Source organism: Phyllostomus hastatus, unplaced genomic scaffold, assembly GCF_019186645.2.
Source record: "Phyllostomus hastatus isolate PE091 unplaced genomic scaffold, TTU_PhHast_1.1 phas_contig_58, whole genome shotgun sequence".
Taxonomy (NCBI): Eukaryota; Metazoa; Chordata; class Mammalia; order Chiroptera; family Phyllostomidae; genus Phyllostomus; species Phyllostomus hastatus.
In genome coordinates, this window is record NW_025333916.1 from 35,734,446 (window position 1) to 35,749,563 (window position 15,118).

A 15,118-nucleotide genomic window follows, 5' to 3' on the forward strand; every position below is an offset into this window, starting at 1 on the left:
CTCTAAATCACTTGAGAAATTCCAAGGGTTTTAGGAGCCCTGTGCCACAAATAAAAGACCACATATGTTTATCTTAGTTTAAGTCACAAATCACATTACCACACTGTGTTCCTGGTGTTCTTAACCCAGGTTACCAGTTTCTGTCATCTCAGCTCCCAACCTGGCCCCTTCGCCAAAGTTTGCCTTTGCTCTGTAGGATCTAGAGACATCTGGGGTCAAGGGTAAACACTGAATTCAGTGAACAGTGAAAGGAACTGGAAAAATGTTCATCATTGTAAAGAATATTGTTTCTTTCCTCACAATGGACAGAGACTCATTTGGTATAACTAAAAAAAAAAAATCCTAAAAGTGAATCTTTTTATACCAGTCATTCTTCTTTCATTGCATCCGTTTGAACTTATAAAAAGAGCCCCTGGGTGTCTTCATGTGATTGTAGCTAGACTTGGAGAACTGAATCCCTCATAGGCTACATTTGACCTAATTAGAGAGGATTAGAGACCCCTACGTACCGAGCATGCAGTGCCCTGTATTCAGGACAAAGGGAAACTCTGCCTCCTGCGCAACCTTGTGCATCGCTGATGATCAGCCCAAAGCCAGGCTCCCATTTCTTCCCATGTATGCTCCCTCCCTGACCCGCACACCTAGGCATACACCTGACAGGTACTTCAGAGGGGGAGGGTGGCAGGTTTTCTAAAGCCATCCTTAATACAGGCCTTTATGTAAAATATACCCACATTTTCAATAGGGTTTTAAATAAATGAATATGAGAGATTGAGGTAGACAGAAAGATGTGGAACAGGATCTAGCCCCTGTGCAGGAAGAAGGTGCAGCCGTCAGGGCCCAGGATGGGGGCATTGCAGGACTGCCAAAGGCAAGAGGCACCTCCAGGCTCAGGGCTAGCTGCGCAAAGGAGTCCAGAGACCATGTCCACCACTTTCTTTCCAGTGTCCTCTAGGAAATGTGCAAAACATGAAAATCTTGGCTAAACTGAATGCAAGGGACACAGACCAGAGACCTGCAGGAGATAACTGGTCGGGAAGGTGAAGAGCAAGCAGTGTGGCAGAGCAGTCACAGGCACTAACAGGCGATTGCACTCACGTACAAGCATATACACATCATACATGTGCACCCCAAGCAGACACTGATGTACATATGTGCATACACAAGTGCATGCACACAACCATTCACAATGAAATGCACACACCTATGTGTACACACACAAACTGGGGAGAGATGCAGAACCAGGGTTGCGATTGTTGCCAGGCCTGTGGCCACACTCCTGCTTCTGCCGGGGCTCCCTGATGCTGGCGCAGCAGCCCAGCCCTTTCCATCCAAAGGCTGCACCGAGGCGCCTAGAAACCCCAGCACGGGCACTGGCGAAACAAGACCAGTCGAGAGCAGCAGCTACTCCCAGGCCAGGAGCGCTCCTACATCCCCGGGCAGATGGCGCAGAGAAGAAGCTTCCTTCACTCTCCAGCTCGCCCATCATCTCACAAGTCCTAGAGCAACATACACAGACTCTGATCTGCGTGTTCGTCAGGAGGTCCGAGTGTCCCAGTCCGCAACCCATCTTCCCCACTGGACAGGAGGGTGGACCCAGCGGGACCCGGGCGAGTCCAGCCGCACACTATCCTGCGGCAGGTGTACGCGCCTTTGGGTGCGCAAGTACGACCCTCGAGGGGTCCTGGGGGAGCCGGTCACAGCGAAGCTAGGCATGGCCACACCGGTAGCTAGACAGTAGGGTCTGTAGAGTGACTGGCGGGCCATCCAACCTCCTCACCACCCCGCGACCCCCCGGCCCCCTCTCCACACTCGTGCCCACCAGGTGTCCTTCGTGACTGTGGATAGGCGAGCGCCTTGGTCCTCTCCTGTCCTTCTGCCCTCGTTCTCCAACCCGCTGCCCCTTCTTCTGCTTCTTTCCTCCTCTTTTCTCCCCTCCTGCCCTCCTCCTCCGCTTCCCTCCTCTCCAACTCCCCTTTCTCCCTCCTCTGCTTCGCTCCTCCAGTCGCTTCCCCTCTCCTACCTTCTTCCTCCCTTCTCCTGCTTGCTTTCCAACCCCTCCCCCTGTTCTCCCACGGTGCGGGCGGGTGCTCCGCCAACGCCCCCGCCGCCTCGGGCGCCACTCCGCCCCCCCGCGCGGTGCGGAGCTGCAGTAATAACCCCCGCGCAGGCAGCAGAGTCACCGAGGGGAAGCCTCCTGCGCTCCAATCGGATCAGGTCCTGGGTGCCCACTTGTGCCCTGCCAGGCTGCGGGACAGCCTGCAGGTCCCGGACGTCCAAAGCGCCCCAGAATGAAGTCGTGCGTTTTCCCCGCGGGAGCGCTGCTCGGGCGACGGGCGCGGGGCGCACGGGGCAGCGGGGCGATGCGGGGCCGCGGCTGCGCCGCTCTCTGGGTGCTACTGCTAGTGCAGGTGGGTGTGCAGGTGAGTCCCCGACAGCGGGGTCGGGGTTCCCCGTGGCTCCCCTCGCTCAGCCACCAGTCTCACCGAGGTGTCGCCGCTGTTTTCCAGAAGGCACCTGCGTGCGCCTTGGGACCCTCAGCGGCCTCGCCAGGGAGCCCGAGCGTCCAGCGTCCTCCCAGTCCCACGGAGTGGCCCGCCTGGGTGGAAAAGGGCGGTAAGTCCGCGAGCAGGTTTCTAATCCTTGCAATGTAACAGCTGGTGACCCTCTAACGCTGTTTCTTAAGGTGCTGTGAATGTTCACCACTCCAGGAACACCTAAGATACTGCCCTGCTTCTTACAAGGGAGCACCTGAGTCCCCCTTCACCACTATTTACATTATATTTCCGTGTGAAACAATGCTGGCAAGGGTTCGCCAGCGTTATTACCACAAACACTAGGGGAAAAGACAAGGATACAGTTTACTGAAAAAGCACTAAAGAGCCGAGGAGGAATCTCCATGCTGTATCAATGTATGCATCCAAGCAATGACAAAGAGCCACCCCTTCCTTCCGCCTCCTCCTTCTTTTTAAACTAAGCTTTCTCTGTCCTTGACTCAGAACAGGAGGCAGAGGCAGCCATTGTCTCTCAGTACTTAGGTCTTAGTATCAAGGTTGATGCTCTTCGAGAATCGGGGTAGTTAGCATATTGTGACATCATAAGCCATGTCCATATCCTGTGTCATAATTTGTCACAAAAACAAATCTGATCCTTTTGCAACGTGTGGTTTTACTTTGGCTGCTGACGAGCGGAATTTGTGAATTTCAGCTTTCCTGGGAACGGACTCTTGCGTCCTGAGCTGCATCAGGGTGGCTGGGAAAACAGGTGCAGAACTTCGGTGGCTCCGCAGTTCTAATCTGAACCCAATGCATTGGCAATTACTAAATATTAGTATTCGCCTCATGTTCAACAATAAATGGACATCTTAAATATGAATAATGACTTTTGAAGGAAGAACAAGATTGGATTATCACGGCATAATTTCAAAAAATCTTGAAAATTAGAGTTAATAATTAGAAATACCTGATATGGTTTCTTCACCTTGATAAAACTATATGAAGACAATAATTTAATGTCTGCATTAACTATTGAAATTCAATTGACTATAGTCATCGATACGCAGTAGATACAGTAGTAAATCTGAGGAATGCAGTAACTGAGGACCTTTTCCAGGACCACCAGAGGGTGCTAGATGTAAATAATATAAAATATTTAAAAATTACTTTTCACTGTGTATTTAAAGCTCCCTTTCTTGTGGTTGCCTGGTCTTCTCTATTGTTTCTCTTACAATGCAGTCTACAATATAATTACCCACATTAGAAGTTAATTTACCCCTCACACTTAAAAACAGATTTTTGTGAAAACTTTAGTTTTTTTCAATTATGAAAATTCCTGAAGGTCTCAGGAGAGTTTCAAAGTACTTTATGAAGTTTCCTTTAAGATAAGAGTGTTATAGACAGAGAACCATTTATTTCCAGGAGGGGCAGCCAAGACTTCCTGTCAAGCGTGCTTTTCCAAACCCTGGGAGAATAGACCCCTATGGGCTGGAATGCAGCCTGGCTGGCACGCAGCTCCAGGCACAGGGCACCTCAGCTCCTGTCGCAGCCCAGATTTTTCACGACAGCCACTTACCTTACTTGGTCAGAACCTGAAGTGGAAGGTACAATCCGTCGTCCTGGAAGGTCTCGCTGAGTGGAAAAACTGTTCTTACCCCCCACCTCCATTTGTTTTAGGTCTTTCATTTTAACCAGCTAGGCCGAGAGAGGGGGTATCCAGGGACAACCTTACATGACCAGAGAAAGACTTTCTAGTCAGCGGTGTTACCTGTTTCCATCTTAAAAAGAATAAACTGTGTGTGGTGCTGGGGTCAGTTTACTGCATACGAGTATACAGTTATATTCATATAAGTTAAAATAACTCCTTTGGCCATAATGTTTGTTTAAAATATATTTAAAACTCTACTGCAAATTTCACTGGTTGTCTGAAGTAACTACGCAACAGGAAAGAGCACTCCATATACCCCTTGCGACAACAAAGGATAACTACATTGAGAAATTCTACTTTTGGACATTAGGTATGCCCATTACATTTTGGCTGATTTAGCATTGCTTTTCCTTCGTAGTAGATTTAAATGTGTTCTCCTTCTAATTTACCATTATAATAAAAATTGTGGCTCTTGTTAAGAGCAGAGGCATGTCACAAATTTGCTAACGTCTTCATTCTAGAGTGAATTAAGCTTCCAGGAAGGTTTATGAGTTCCTTCGAACTTCGTTTCATTGGACATAATAGATCTGTGTTTGTGCTCTGGAAGTTTATATTGATTTACATTCAAATATTCACATCACATGAGTCAGGGCAGTCTCTTTCAGGTTGACCAGTGGTGTAAATGTTTAACAAGAGGCTCTTTGGAGCTCTGATTTGTAGCATTTGCTTGCTGTCACGGGGTCATTACTCCCACCCTGGCAAATTTCAAGATATCAGTGTGATGCCACTAAAGGCACAGTGAGGATGCAGTGTGCAAAACTGGCTCTCTGCAGCCGGTCACGTCAGTCCGAGGACACATCCAGGTGGTCCACACCTCATGCTCTCCATCTGAACCAGAATATTCCTAGGTTTGATATTGTGGTCAAAAAATCTTTTGAAATCAAGCAGTCCAAGGTGCTGACTGAATCAGCCATGTGTATTTTTTTCCCCTTAAAAAAATCTGCATAGGACCAAAGTCCTATCTAAAGGATTCTCAAAGGTCAGGGATCACATTAAGTTTTTTCTCAAGATCACAAACCAATAGTTTGGGGGACTATAATCTTAAAACATAAGATCAAAAGTTAGTTTAAAATTTTCAGTTTACTGAAACTATATACTGACTGTTCTCCAAATAGTATGGTGAGATGCTATACTTATTTTGTTCATTCACTGAATTCTTTAGCTATGACCTTTTCACACTGACTCATATGTAACCGAGAGCGTATTTGATTTGAAGGACTTCTTTTTCACCACAGCAGGATTTCTCCCCCTTCACATTGTTGACTTTTTGTTGTCGCTGTCTGTCCTGTGCTTCGAAGACCGCATAGCAGCTTCCTTGTATTCAAACTGCTAGATTGCAATAGCACCACTGTCCGCTCCTGCTAAGGGACAACCAAAAATGTCTCCAGTCATTTGTCCTCTAACAGTAGGGGAGTAACCCCTGTTTGAGAACCACTGGAATAAATTGAAAGCCAGGTCTTCAGCCATCACACACTGCCACACCTCACTCTCAAAGGGGATTGTCATTGGTGTCCATGAGTGAGGTTGGGGCCAGGGTGCTGGGGCCAGCACCTGCCAGTCCTTCAGAGCTGACTGGTACCTTTTCAGGAATTTTGCAAACTGGTTATTGAGAGTTAAAATGTATGAACTTACAGTTGAAGTAATCATAGTACACACAAAACTAAAATACTCAAACCTCATCATCACTTCACAATTCTTTTACTATATTTTACTACCATCTGTGGTTGTGAGGTTGTTTGCTGGGACAGCATCTGCCTGGTGGCAATGCTGTGTAATAGCCTGCTCCTGTGAGTCTCTTCTGAAGTCCCCATTCGGCGATGTCACACATTGGTCATCAAAATCAGCCAAGGTGGGAGTATGTACACCAGAGGAACTGGAAAATGTTGTAAACCAGCCTGTTTTCTTCCCCCCCAGTAGCTGGTTGTCACACATTTATCAGCACAACACTGCATGTGTTAGTGTAAAGAGGTTTATCAGCCATTGTTTCAAAAAATAGGTATTATCTGCCATCCAAAATAAAGGCCATAAGATTATGGCTTATATCATCTGGAAACAATTTGATTTTTTTAAATGGTAATTATCTTTTCACGTGCAATAAATTTGTGCATTAGCCAGTGTTTGGAGCCTCCCACATGCTTCTGTCTTTACTCCAGGGCCTCTGCTGGAATGGAAACAGGCTAGTGGCGATAGGGGAAAACTTCCAGAGAGTCCTGGGGAGGGGGCAGGATGACAGACAACAAGATGACCCTGTCACACCAGCCTGTCCCCTTCGTCCAGAAAGCAGGGATGAGGAAGGCAGTTGGGCCATGCACTTTCCACTTTTGTTCTTTGGAATGGCCCAGGGCAGACTGTGGTCACACACTCACACCAGACAAACTGATCTTGATGTGTTTTCGCTTTCTTCTGTCCTTGTACACAATCTAACTGAATTTGTTTCACTGTCTCACTTTCCTAAAAATTGTGAAATAATTCCATGTATTTTGCCCTGTGTGACACAGTACCCTGCTTTGACGTATATTTCAACGGTTAGTTGTCAGGTTGTCTGCCAGAACCTGCTGTCTGTCTGATTTGTACGTGGCCCATCTCACCAGTGCCCATTCACCTGTACCTGTACAGCAGGGCCACGCCTGTGGGCCCAGCAATGGACCCAGAGAAATCCCACATCAAAGCTTTTGAGCAGGGGAAACAGGAAGCCTAAGGTCACAGAGGCCATAGCCGAAGCCTCCGTTATTACACTTCTTGTTCAGATTGGCCTTCTGGCCTCAGACCCTCCCTTGCCATGGGCTTCAGCAAAGGGGCTGGACAGCAAAGGGATATGAGGACAGGAACCTGTCCCAAAAGAGTTTTAGTTGTGGAAAAAAAACCTTATTTTTTCCAGACAAAAAATTCACTCGAGTACTGCTGACGTGTGACCAAATGCCACTTCAGTAGGACAATGTTTTATTTTATCTAAGACTCGAAGAACCTTGTTCAGCTCACACAAAGGCAGAAAGGGCCCCAGTTTTAAGCATCTAGCAGAACAGCTTCTTAACAAGGTATATTACTAATAAAAGAAGAACACATACACATTCTTCAGACACTAGAATCAGGAGAAGGATATTAGTATCAGCCTCTCATTAGGCACATAAGAGGAATTTGCATTTAGAGCCTGAAAAGACTGTTCACTCAGTGCAGGGGGAGAGCTTTCTAGCCTTCTCTGAGTTTCAGCTTGACATCTGTTTCAAATACGTCTTGGGAGGAAGGCTGGATGCCAGACTAACCTGCCATTTTCTCATGGTTAGAAAAAATGCAGTATAGGCAGCAGGCCCCCTTGGAAGGTATGTGGGGCTCATTGCTGGTGTGCAAATAGAGACTCTATACCCTATGTTTAATTATCTGAAAGGTATAAACCAACCTAACGCATCGTTAACTAAGAAATTTTTTGACCTCCGCCTTGACAAGTTCAGCTTCACGTGGTCTGAAAGTCCAAGTTGGACAGTAGAAGGTGACTGACCACACGGGGACAGTTGCCCCTGGCATGAAGCCACCCCTAGCTAGACAAAGTTCTGTCCTGCTTGGGACAGAAACCACCTTTCCCTGACCTTTGGAGAGCAGAGATGATATCATTAATGATGGTACTGAAAAAACAAATCCTGGTTATAAAATGAAAATAAGTTTTCATTTCTCCCTTAATTTTCTCCCTCAGAGAAAATTACCTCTTTGGAGAAGAAAACTAGACTATTTCCAGGAAGGCAGTAGAGGCCACTGTCCAGGATTCGGATGCAGTTTCTCTCTTTACTTTTCACAGAGAGGAAATGACTCAGATGTACACGGAATGCAAACTGTAAGAGTGTCTGTGATTGAAGCTCTGCAGACCTGTATGGGTGCCCGGAAATCTGATAACTCCTTGGGGTTTTCTTGACTATTTAAAAAGAAATCATTTAGTTGAATGCATTTTATGCTAGCATACCGTAAATTAGAGTGGGAAGAAGAGTGTGCTTCACGTCTTTGAAAAGCCCTTGAGTGTGAAATATGATCAAGCGTTAAGAGCTCAGGCCCATTGGAGGGTCAACAGTGGCTTTCATTGGGAGCAAATACACATGCGAACATTTCCAAATGTTAACATCTGGGACACCTGGAATGTGTGTGCCTTCCCCCTTTTCTCCTATGTAGTCAGTGATTTAATAACTGAATATCAAAAACTAAGCAGCAAAGGAAGCCCATCATACTCATATTTTAAGTGTTTTCTGAAAAATTGGAAGCATTTTTAAGCTAAAATTTCTTAGCAATAGAGATGTTTTTAAAAAACAAAAAATATAACTAAAAGAATGTTTACAATGATGCAAATTGCCCTAAAGTGAAATTATGAAATATAATCATACAACACAATTTTTTAGTTTTATTTGGTGTGTCATCTAGTTTTCCTTTGAAGTGTTGAATTGGTTGGCTTGGTTGTAACACGTTACAGGAGCAGCAGTGACTTCCCTTGTAAAGGAAAACATTTTCTTTGTCTGATTCTATGCATCATACAGTTTGGACTCGCGGGTGGATTGATGTTGATGATTTCTCCATTTTATTCTTAGTGAAAGTTTCATCTGGAAATAAATTGTATTTGGAAATTTTTGTATTCTTTTCAGAATTCTGAAATTCCTTAGTCATACTGCCTCTTATACTTTCAGAATATGACCTGGTATCTCCTTATGAGGTTGACTACAATGGCAACTACGTGTCCCATGAAATCACACACCCTCAGAGGAGGAAAAGAGCCCTGGCTCAGCTCGGAGTGGACTCTCTTCACCTTCGGCTGAAAGGTTTCAGGCATGACTTTCACATGGAGTTGAAAACTTCCAGCAACCTGGTGGCTCCTGGATTTGTCATACAGACATTGGGAAAGGGAGGCGTTAAATCACTGCAGGCTTTCCCGCCCAAGGATTTCTGTTTCTATCAAGGCTCCTTACGATCCCACACAAATTCCTCCGTGGCTCTTTCAACCTGCAAAGGTTTGGTGAGTACAGCTCTTGCTACCTGCAGTGAGATGGCAGGGACAGTGATGTGTGAAAGAGGAAAGATGACCAATTTCCCTTGAAATATTTCAGCTTGATTTTCTATTATTGTAGTGCAGGCTTTTCTGATCCTAAAATCAGGAGATATTGCCAAATAATCAGTCTAAAATATGCCATACTTCCTTCCTTCTTTGGCCCATTTGAATATAGCACACATGCCTAGCCTTTCATTGCCTTTGTTGTTTTAGAATTGTGGGAACGAACTGCAGCTTGAAAATTGTGCATAAGAATTTATGGCCACCTGTGCAGGAACTGACTTCTCGGAGGATGGCTGTGCTCTAACTACTGGTCCATTACTAGCACTGGAGAAGTGCCCTCATTTTGAATAGAGTACAGTACTCAGCTGATTGGCTGTGGTAATTATTCGATCAGTTGCTTAAAAGCACTTTATTTCTGTCATTCTGATGAGGATAACATACTTCCCAATTAGGGTGTTAATTCCAAATGGGTTGATGAATTCATGGCAGGGAAGTACTGATCTTATTGGACTGATGATTCTATTGGTACATCCCCCATTATCTTAGTATGAGATGAATACATTAAACATCATTTAGATGCTTCATGTGGTCTGGTTTGCTGGGACCCCTAGAGTGTGAGGCACCTGGCCCAGTTGACAAGATACTGCACCCCTCAGGCTGATCCAAGCTGAAATCCTAATGGCTTGTCGTTTAACTTTTCTTAAAATACGTTCATATTTTTAGGAAAGAAAAGCTTATTAGATTCTTGAGTGCAAGCTAATTAGTCCATGTAATTTAGGAAGAACATAATTTAGATGGCAAAGGGAAAATGTGTGAGCCAAACACCATAAGATCATGACCATGTTAAAGGTTTGGAGAATAAGTTTCTGAGCATTTACTACATCTCGAGAAAATGCTTTAAGTCTGCCTTAAATTTCTTTTCCTTTTGAAAAGGAGAAATCATACTCTATATATCAGAAGGATTTTGTGTATTTGTATGTGAATAGTGGATGATGCAGGAGCATTTGTAACCAACTTCTTAAAATACTAAATATTTGCAAATGCTAAATCCTGTTAATTTTTTAAAAATACTAACTTCTGCTTTTTTAGGGAATTTGCTATGGGTTGGTCTCATGTCTACTCTTATTTGTAGAAGACTCTTGGTTTGAGAACGATACAGTAGAGAGTTGCCAAGGATAGGGTGGTGGTTATTTGGCAAACTTGTTAAGCATGAAGACAGTGTGGCTGATTTTTTCCATGTTTTCTCAAGAAAAATAGACCTTCCTTATTACAGGGCTAAACTCTTCATGTAATACACTAAAGGAAGATAGCTCTTCCTTGGCTTTCTTCAACAAAGGTTCAGACTAGAAATGGAAGCCATCTGTGTGGTAGGGAATTGTGCCATGCCCTTCAGAGCTCAGTATCCTTGGATGTGTTTGCAGAGATCACTGGGCGAGGTGCTTTCCATTAACCCAGTAGGGGTGCAGGCTCGTTGACGCTAGGGTCTCTGTGAGCCAAAGCTCTCCCAGATTTGTGGCTCTCTTTGAACTCAAAATAGTTAGTGAAAGTTGTAAATGGCAACTATGTGAAAATTAAAGAAGTGGTAAAGAACAGAAAAAAGGGGCTCTTCTGTTAACAAACACTGCAATTTAATATTTTGGTCACTAGAACAGAAATCTGTGTGCTTCTACCGTTAATCTTCCAAATACATTAATCCCAACTTCACTGACGCTCTGTCTGTAGACGGTCATAACAAATATGACCTCAATTAGACTTATGGGTGTGAGGTTCAGGGGCTTTTGCCAGATGATAAGACAAATCAAAGGCATTTTAAGGAAGAAAAAGGGAGGATAAAGAAGTCTTCTCCCTTTAGCCAGATAATAAAAAACGTTGAATGAGAATGTCCCTCTTGATGCTGCCAAGTCTGTTATTTCTTTCCTGATTGATGGTTACCGCAGCCCTCCTCTTCCAAATCTGTTAACGTATAAAGAAAACTAGCATGTCTTTTAAGTTGGATGATGGGTCTTTTTTGTTAGTGTTATTGTTCTTGATCCTTACAGATTTTAACTAAGCTCCAGGTAGATCACAGTTAAGCATTTTTTTTTCAGGGTTTCTAATTGACCCAGTTATCTGAGGGGAGCCCAGAGTCAGAAGAATTCTCTTTTATTTGCTCTGTGGTCACTCACACACATTTGCAGCCCCGATGGGGGAGTGCTTTGAAAACAAGATCCCTGGTTATGGGAAATAACCAATATCCTATTCTTTCGACTTCATCTATAGTACAAAACTATTATCTTTAAGTGAAAATATGTTCCCTAATTAAGAGTTTAATATGCCATGTTATTCAACTAAAGAAGGTTGTTTACAGTTGTAAGACTCTGCAGTTTCCAGGGTGATAAATGGTTTTTCCCCAGGTTCTCAGATTTGAGTTTGGGAGCATTTGCTTTAGTCCTCTGTGGAACATGTTTGGATATTGTGAGTGATGCCGCTATGAACATTTGTGTACAAGTTTTTGTGCAGAAATATGTTTCATTTTTCTTGGGTTTATACTTGGGTATAATTACTGAGTCATATGGAAATTCTATACTTACAATTTTGAGAAATTTCTAACCTGTTTCACACAGTAGTGGTACCATTTTCCACATACAGAGCTATGTACATGGTTTCTAACATCTCCACATTCTGGCCAACACTTGTTGTCCATCTTTTTATCATAGCCATCCTAGTGAATACGAACTGGTATCTCACTGTGGTTTTGTTTTACTTGACAGAGAGTATTGGTTGGCAGTTTATTGTTGCTGTTATTTTTCCCCCCAGCATTTTGAATATGTCATTTTATTTCCTTTTGGATCCCATTGTTTCTGATTATAAGTCAGCTGTTTATCTTACTTTAGTTTATTGTACATAGAAGTGGTTTTTCTGTTTCTGTTTTCAAGATGTTTGTCTTTGTATTTCAACATTCTCACTATGATGTGTATTGGTGTGGGTATCTGTAGGTGTGGGTAACACATGAATAATGCTGCTATGCATATGTTAGTATGTTGATGGTCCCCACATTTCTCTGAGGATTATTCAGAGAAATAATACTTTCATTATTCTTTCTCTGTGGTCTTCAGATTGCATAATTTCTATGGGTTTATCTTAAAGTTGACTCATTCTCTTCTGGTAGTTCAAATATACTGCTAAGTTTCTGTAGTAAATTTTTTGATTTGGATATAATACTTTTCTACTTCATATTTTCTTTGGTTCTTTTATATAATTTCTCTTATTCTGTATTTTATGAGACATTGTAAGCTTTGTCTTAATTTTTTAACTACAGTTTCCTTTGATTTTTGAACACATTTATATAATAGTTGTTTTAAAGTCTTTGTCCACTAAGACCAATAACTGGGTCCCCTCAGAAGCAATTTTTATTGGTTGTTTATTTTCCTGTGTATGGATCACACTCTTTCTTTGCATGTCATATGTACACACACACACACACACATATGTATATATGAAATCACATGATACTTATACCACAGTAGGGGAATCATCACATGATACTTGTCTTTCTCTCTCTCTATATATATATATGGATATTGTGAGTAATATCCATATATACTCACAGTATATATGTGAGTGTATATATATTTTTTTTTTGTTGTTGAAAACTGAACATTATAGATAATACATTGTAGCAACTCGAGATAATGACCACCTTTGCCACTCCAGGGCTTGTTATGGTTGCTTTCTTTTTAATTGTTGGTTTGGTGACTTGGCAAACCCAGTCTTCCTGAAAGCCCATGCTACTCTGCCTCTATTGGTGTCCCACTCAGCAGTTAGCCTACACTTAACTACTAGCTTACTGCTTTTTTCAAAACAACACCCTGTGACATAAATTGCTCCACAGTCTGATCCGATTAAAGAGAATCTCCTTTACAAGATGAAGATGCTGCCTGCTTTTGAGACTAACAGCATGGGGAATAAATATTCTTTGATGTCTTTTTCCCTGAGTCTCTGCTGAACTTCTACTCTGTGGCCTGTTTTGCTTATTTCTATGTGTATCATGAGGTGAACAGCCTGTTCTTAATTGCTTGCAACTACAGCTCCATAATTTTTTTGGTGTTTTGTTTTGTTGTTTTTTTCTCATTTCAGCCTTTTAATATTAGGTTAACAGACTACTGCCCATATTCTTTGGGAAATGTCTTCTTTTTTTCTTAACACAATAAATTTGGTGAATTAAACAAACACAGACTCTCACTGTTTTAATAAGAAACATATTGCTTCAGGCCCAATGTCTTTTTAGGAATTTGGCTCCAAACAAGATTTTCTATAAAATTATAATTTCTTGCCAACTTTCAGTTTAGTTGGTTTTCTCCCTTTAGTTTAATTTTTTGAGCTCTTAAAATATCTCTGGGTGTTATGCTTTCAAATGCTCACCAGTTTTTGGTGTAAGGAACTGAATAATTTAAAACAAAAAGTATTTCAAACCCATGGCTACTGTGCTTATAGTTAATATTAAGATGTCCTTAGAGTGAAATTGAATAAGTGAATAAGCAAATAGTGTTTGGTAAACTGGTAGAAATTAAAGATATAATGTGCTTCTCCTAATGAGTATTTTTCTAGCTGTATTCACAGCCTTTCATATTTCAATAACCACATGAAAATTATTTAAAAACTAGCAGAAACTGCCCTGGCCTTGGAGATTTCCCTACTAAAAGGGTTCAGAAATGCGTTTCCCCCACCCAAATTGCTGTTTCAGTGGCTCTCAGCCATAATGACCTTCTGGAAATGTCTGTATCAATGGGATCCTGTATGGTAGCCACCAGCCACTTGTGGCAACTGAGCACTTGAAATATGGCTTGTTCAAAATGAGGCATCCTATAAGTGTAAAAAATATAAAATATCCTATTACTAATTCTTATATTGATCTCATGTTGAAATAACATTTTAGATATATGGGATTTAGTAATATTACTAAAATTATTTTCACCCTTTGCTTTTCACTTTTTTAAAAAGTAACTATTAGGAAACTTTAAAGAACATATGGGGTATATAATCAATTTCTTTTTAAATTGAATTCATTGGGATAACTTTGGTTAATAAAATTACACAGGTTCAAGTGCACAACGCTGTAATACATCATCTGTATGTTGCATCCTGTGTTCACCACCCAAAGTCAAATCTCTTTCCATCAACATTATCTCCCCTTTATACTCTTCTACTTGCCCCCACCCCCTTTCCCTCTGGCAACCACCATATTGTTGTCTGTGTCTGCCCCCACTTTTTTTTGCTTAATTTCATTATCTTTTTCACCCAGCTCCTCCGCCTTCCAATTTGACAGCTGAATCTGCTCTCTGTACATACAAGTCTGTTTCTATTTTATTAGTTTATTTTGTTACTGAGATTCCACATAGTAGTGAAATCACGTGGTACTTGTCTTTCTCTGACTTATTTCACTTACCTGGTCTTTCTCCAGAGCCTTCTAAAGAAAGACTGCAGTCAGGCTGGACACACCCCACAGACCTTCCACAAAGCACAAGCTCCATGGGGCTGGACAACTGGGGTCAGGAGGACCAAGCCTTTGGGTCTCCTGCTTGGGAGTAGTGCGGTTAGGCACTCACTGAGGGAGAGTGGCCCTTGCTCCATAGGCATACCACTCAGTCTCTGCCAGAATCTCCAACCCTAGCTCCTCCTGCTGGGAGGAGCACACTGAAGGCTCAGGTTGGGTGCAGCCACCTGGCACCACTGCAGGAGCCAGCTCCACATAGTAGAGCCTTCCGGGAACTTGAAAGGTAGGTCAAAAGAATCTCCCGTTGGGGTCAGGGCCTGCAAGGAGGGCAAGAATATCCACTCCCCACCATGTTTTAGCCACATAACCCACTGGCCATCTAATTATTAGATAAGAGCCTTTGAGGGAGATGTGCTTGGAAG

General features: G+C 42.7%; 1 protein-coding gene across 5 annotated transcripts in view; it reads left to right on the forward strand.

The window, feature by feature from the left end:
- The first annotated feature begins 2,197 nt into the window (after positions 1-2,197).
- Positions 2,198-15,118, forward strand: part of ADAMTS16 (ADAM metallopeptidase with thrombospondin type 1 motif 16) — a 127,365-nt gene continuing 114,444 nt past the window's right edge. For 3 of the 5 annotated variants that reach the window (XM_045848302.1, XM_045848304.1, XM_045848306.1), the window contains exons 1-3: positions 2,198-2,423; positions 2,511-2,616; positions 8,862-9,187. In XM_045848302.1, the coding sequence (XP_045704258.1) occupies positions 2,292-2,423; positions 2,511-2,616; positions 8,862-9,187 (564 nt within the window). In that variant the 5' untranslated portion in view covers positions 2,198-2,291. The remainder of the gene's footprint in view (positions 2,424-2,510; positions 2,617-8,861; positions 9,188-15,118) is intronic. The other 2 variants (XM_045848303.1, XM_045848305.1) reach the window with 2 other exon arrangements.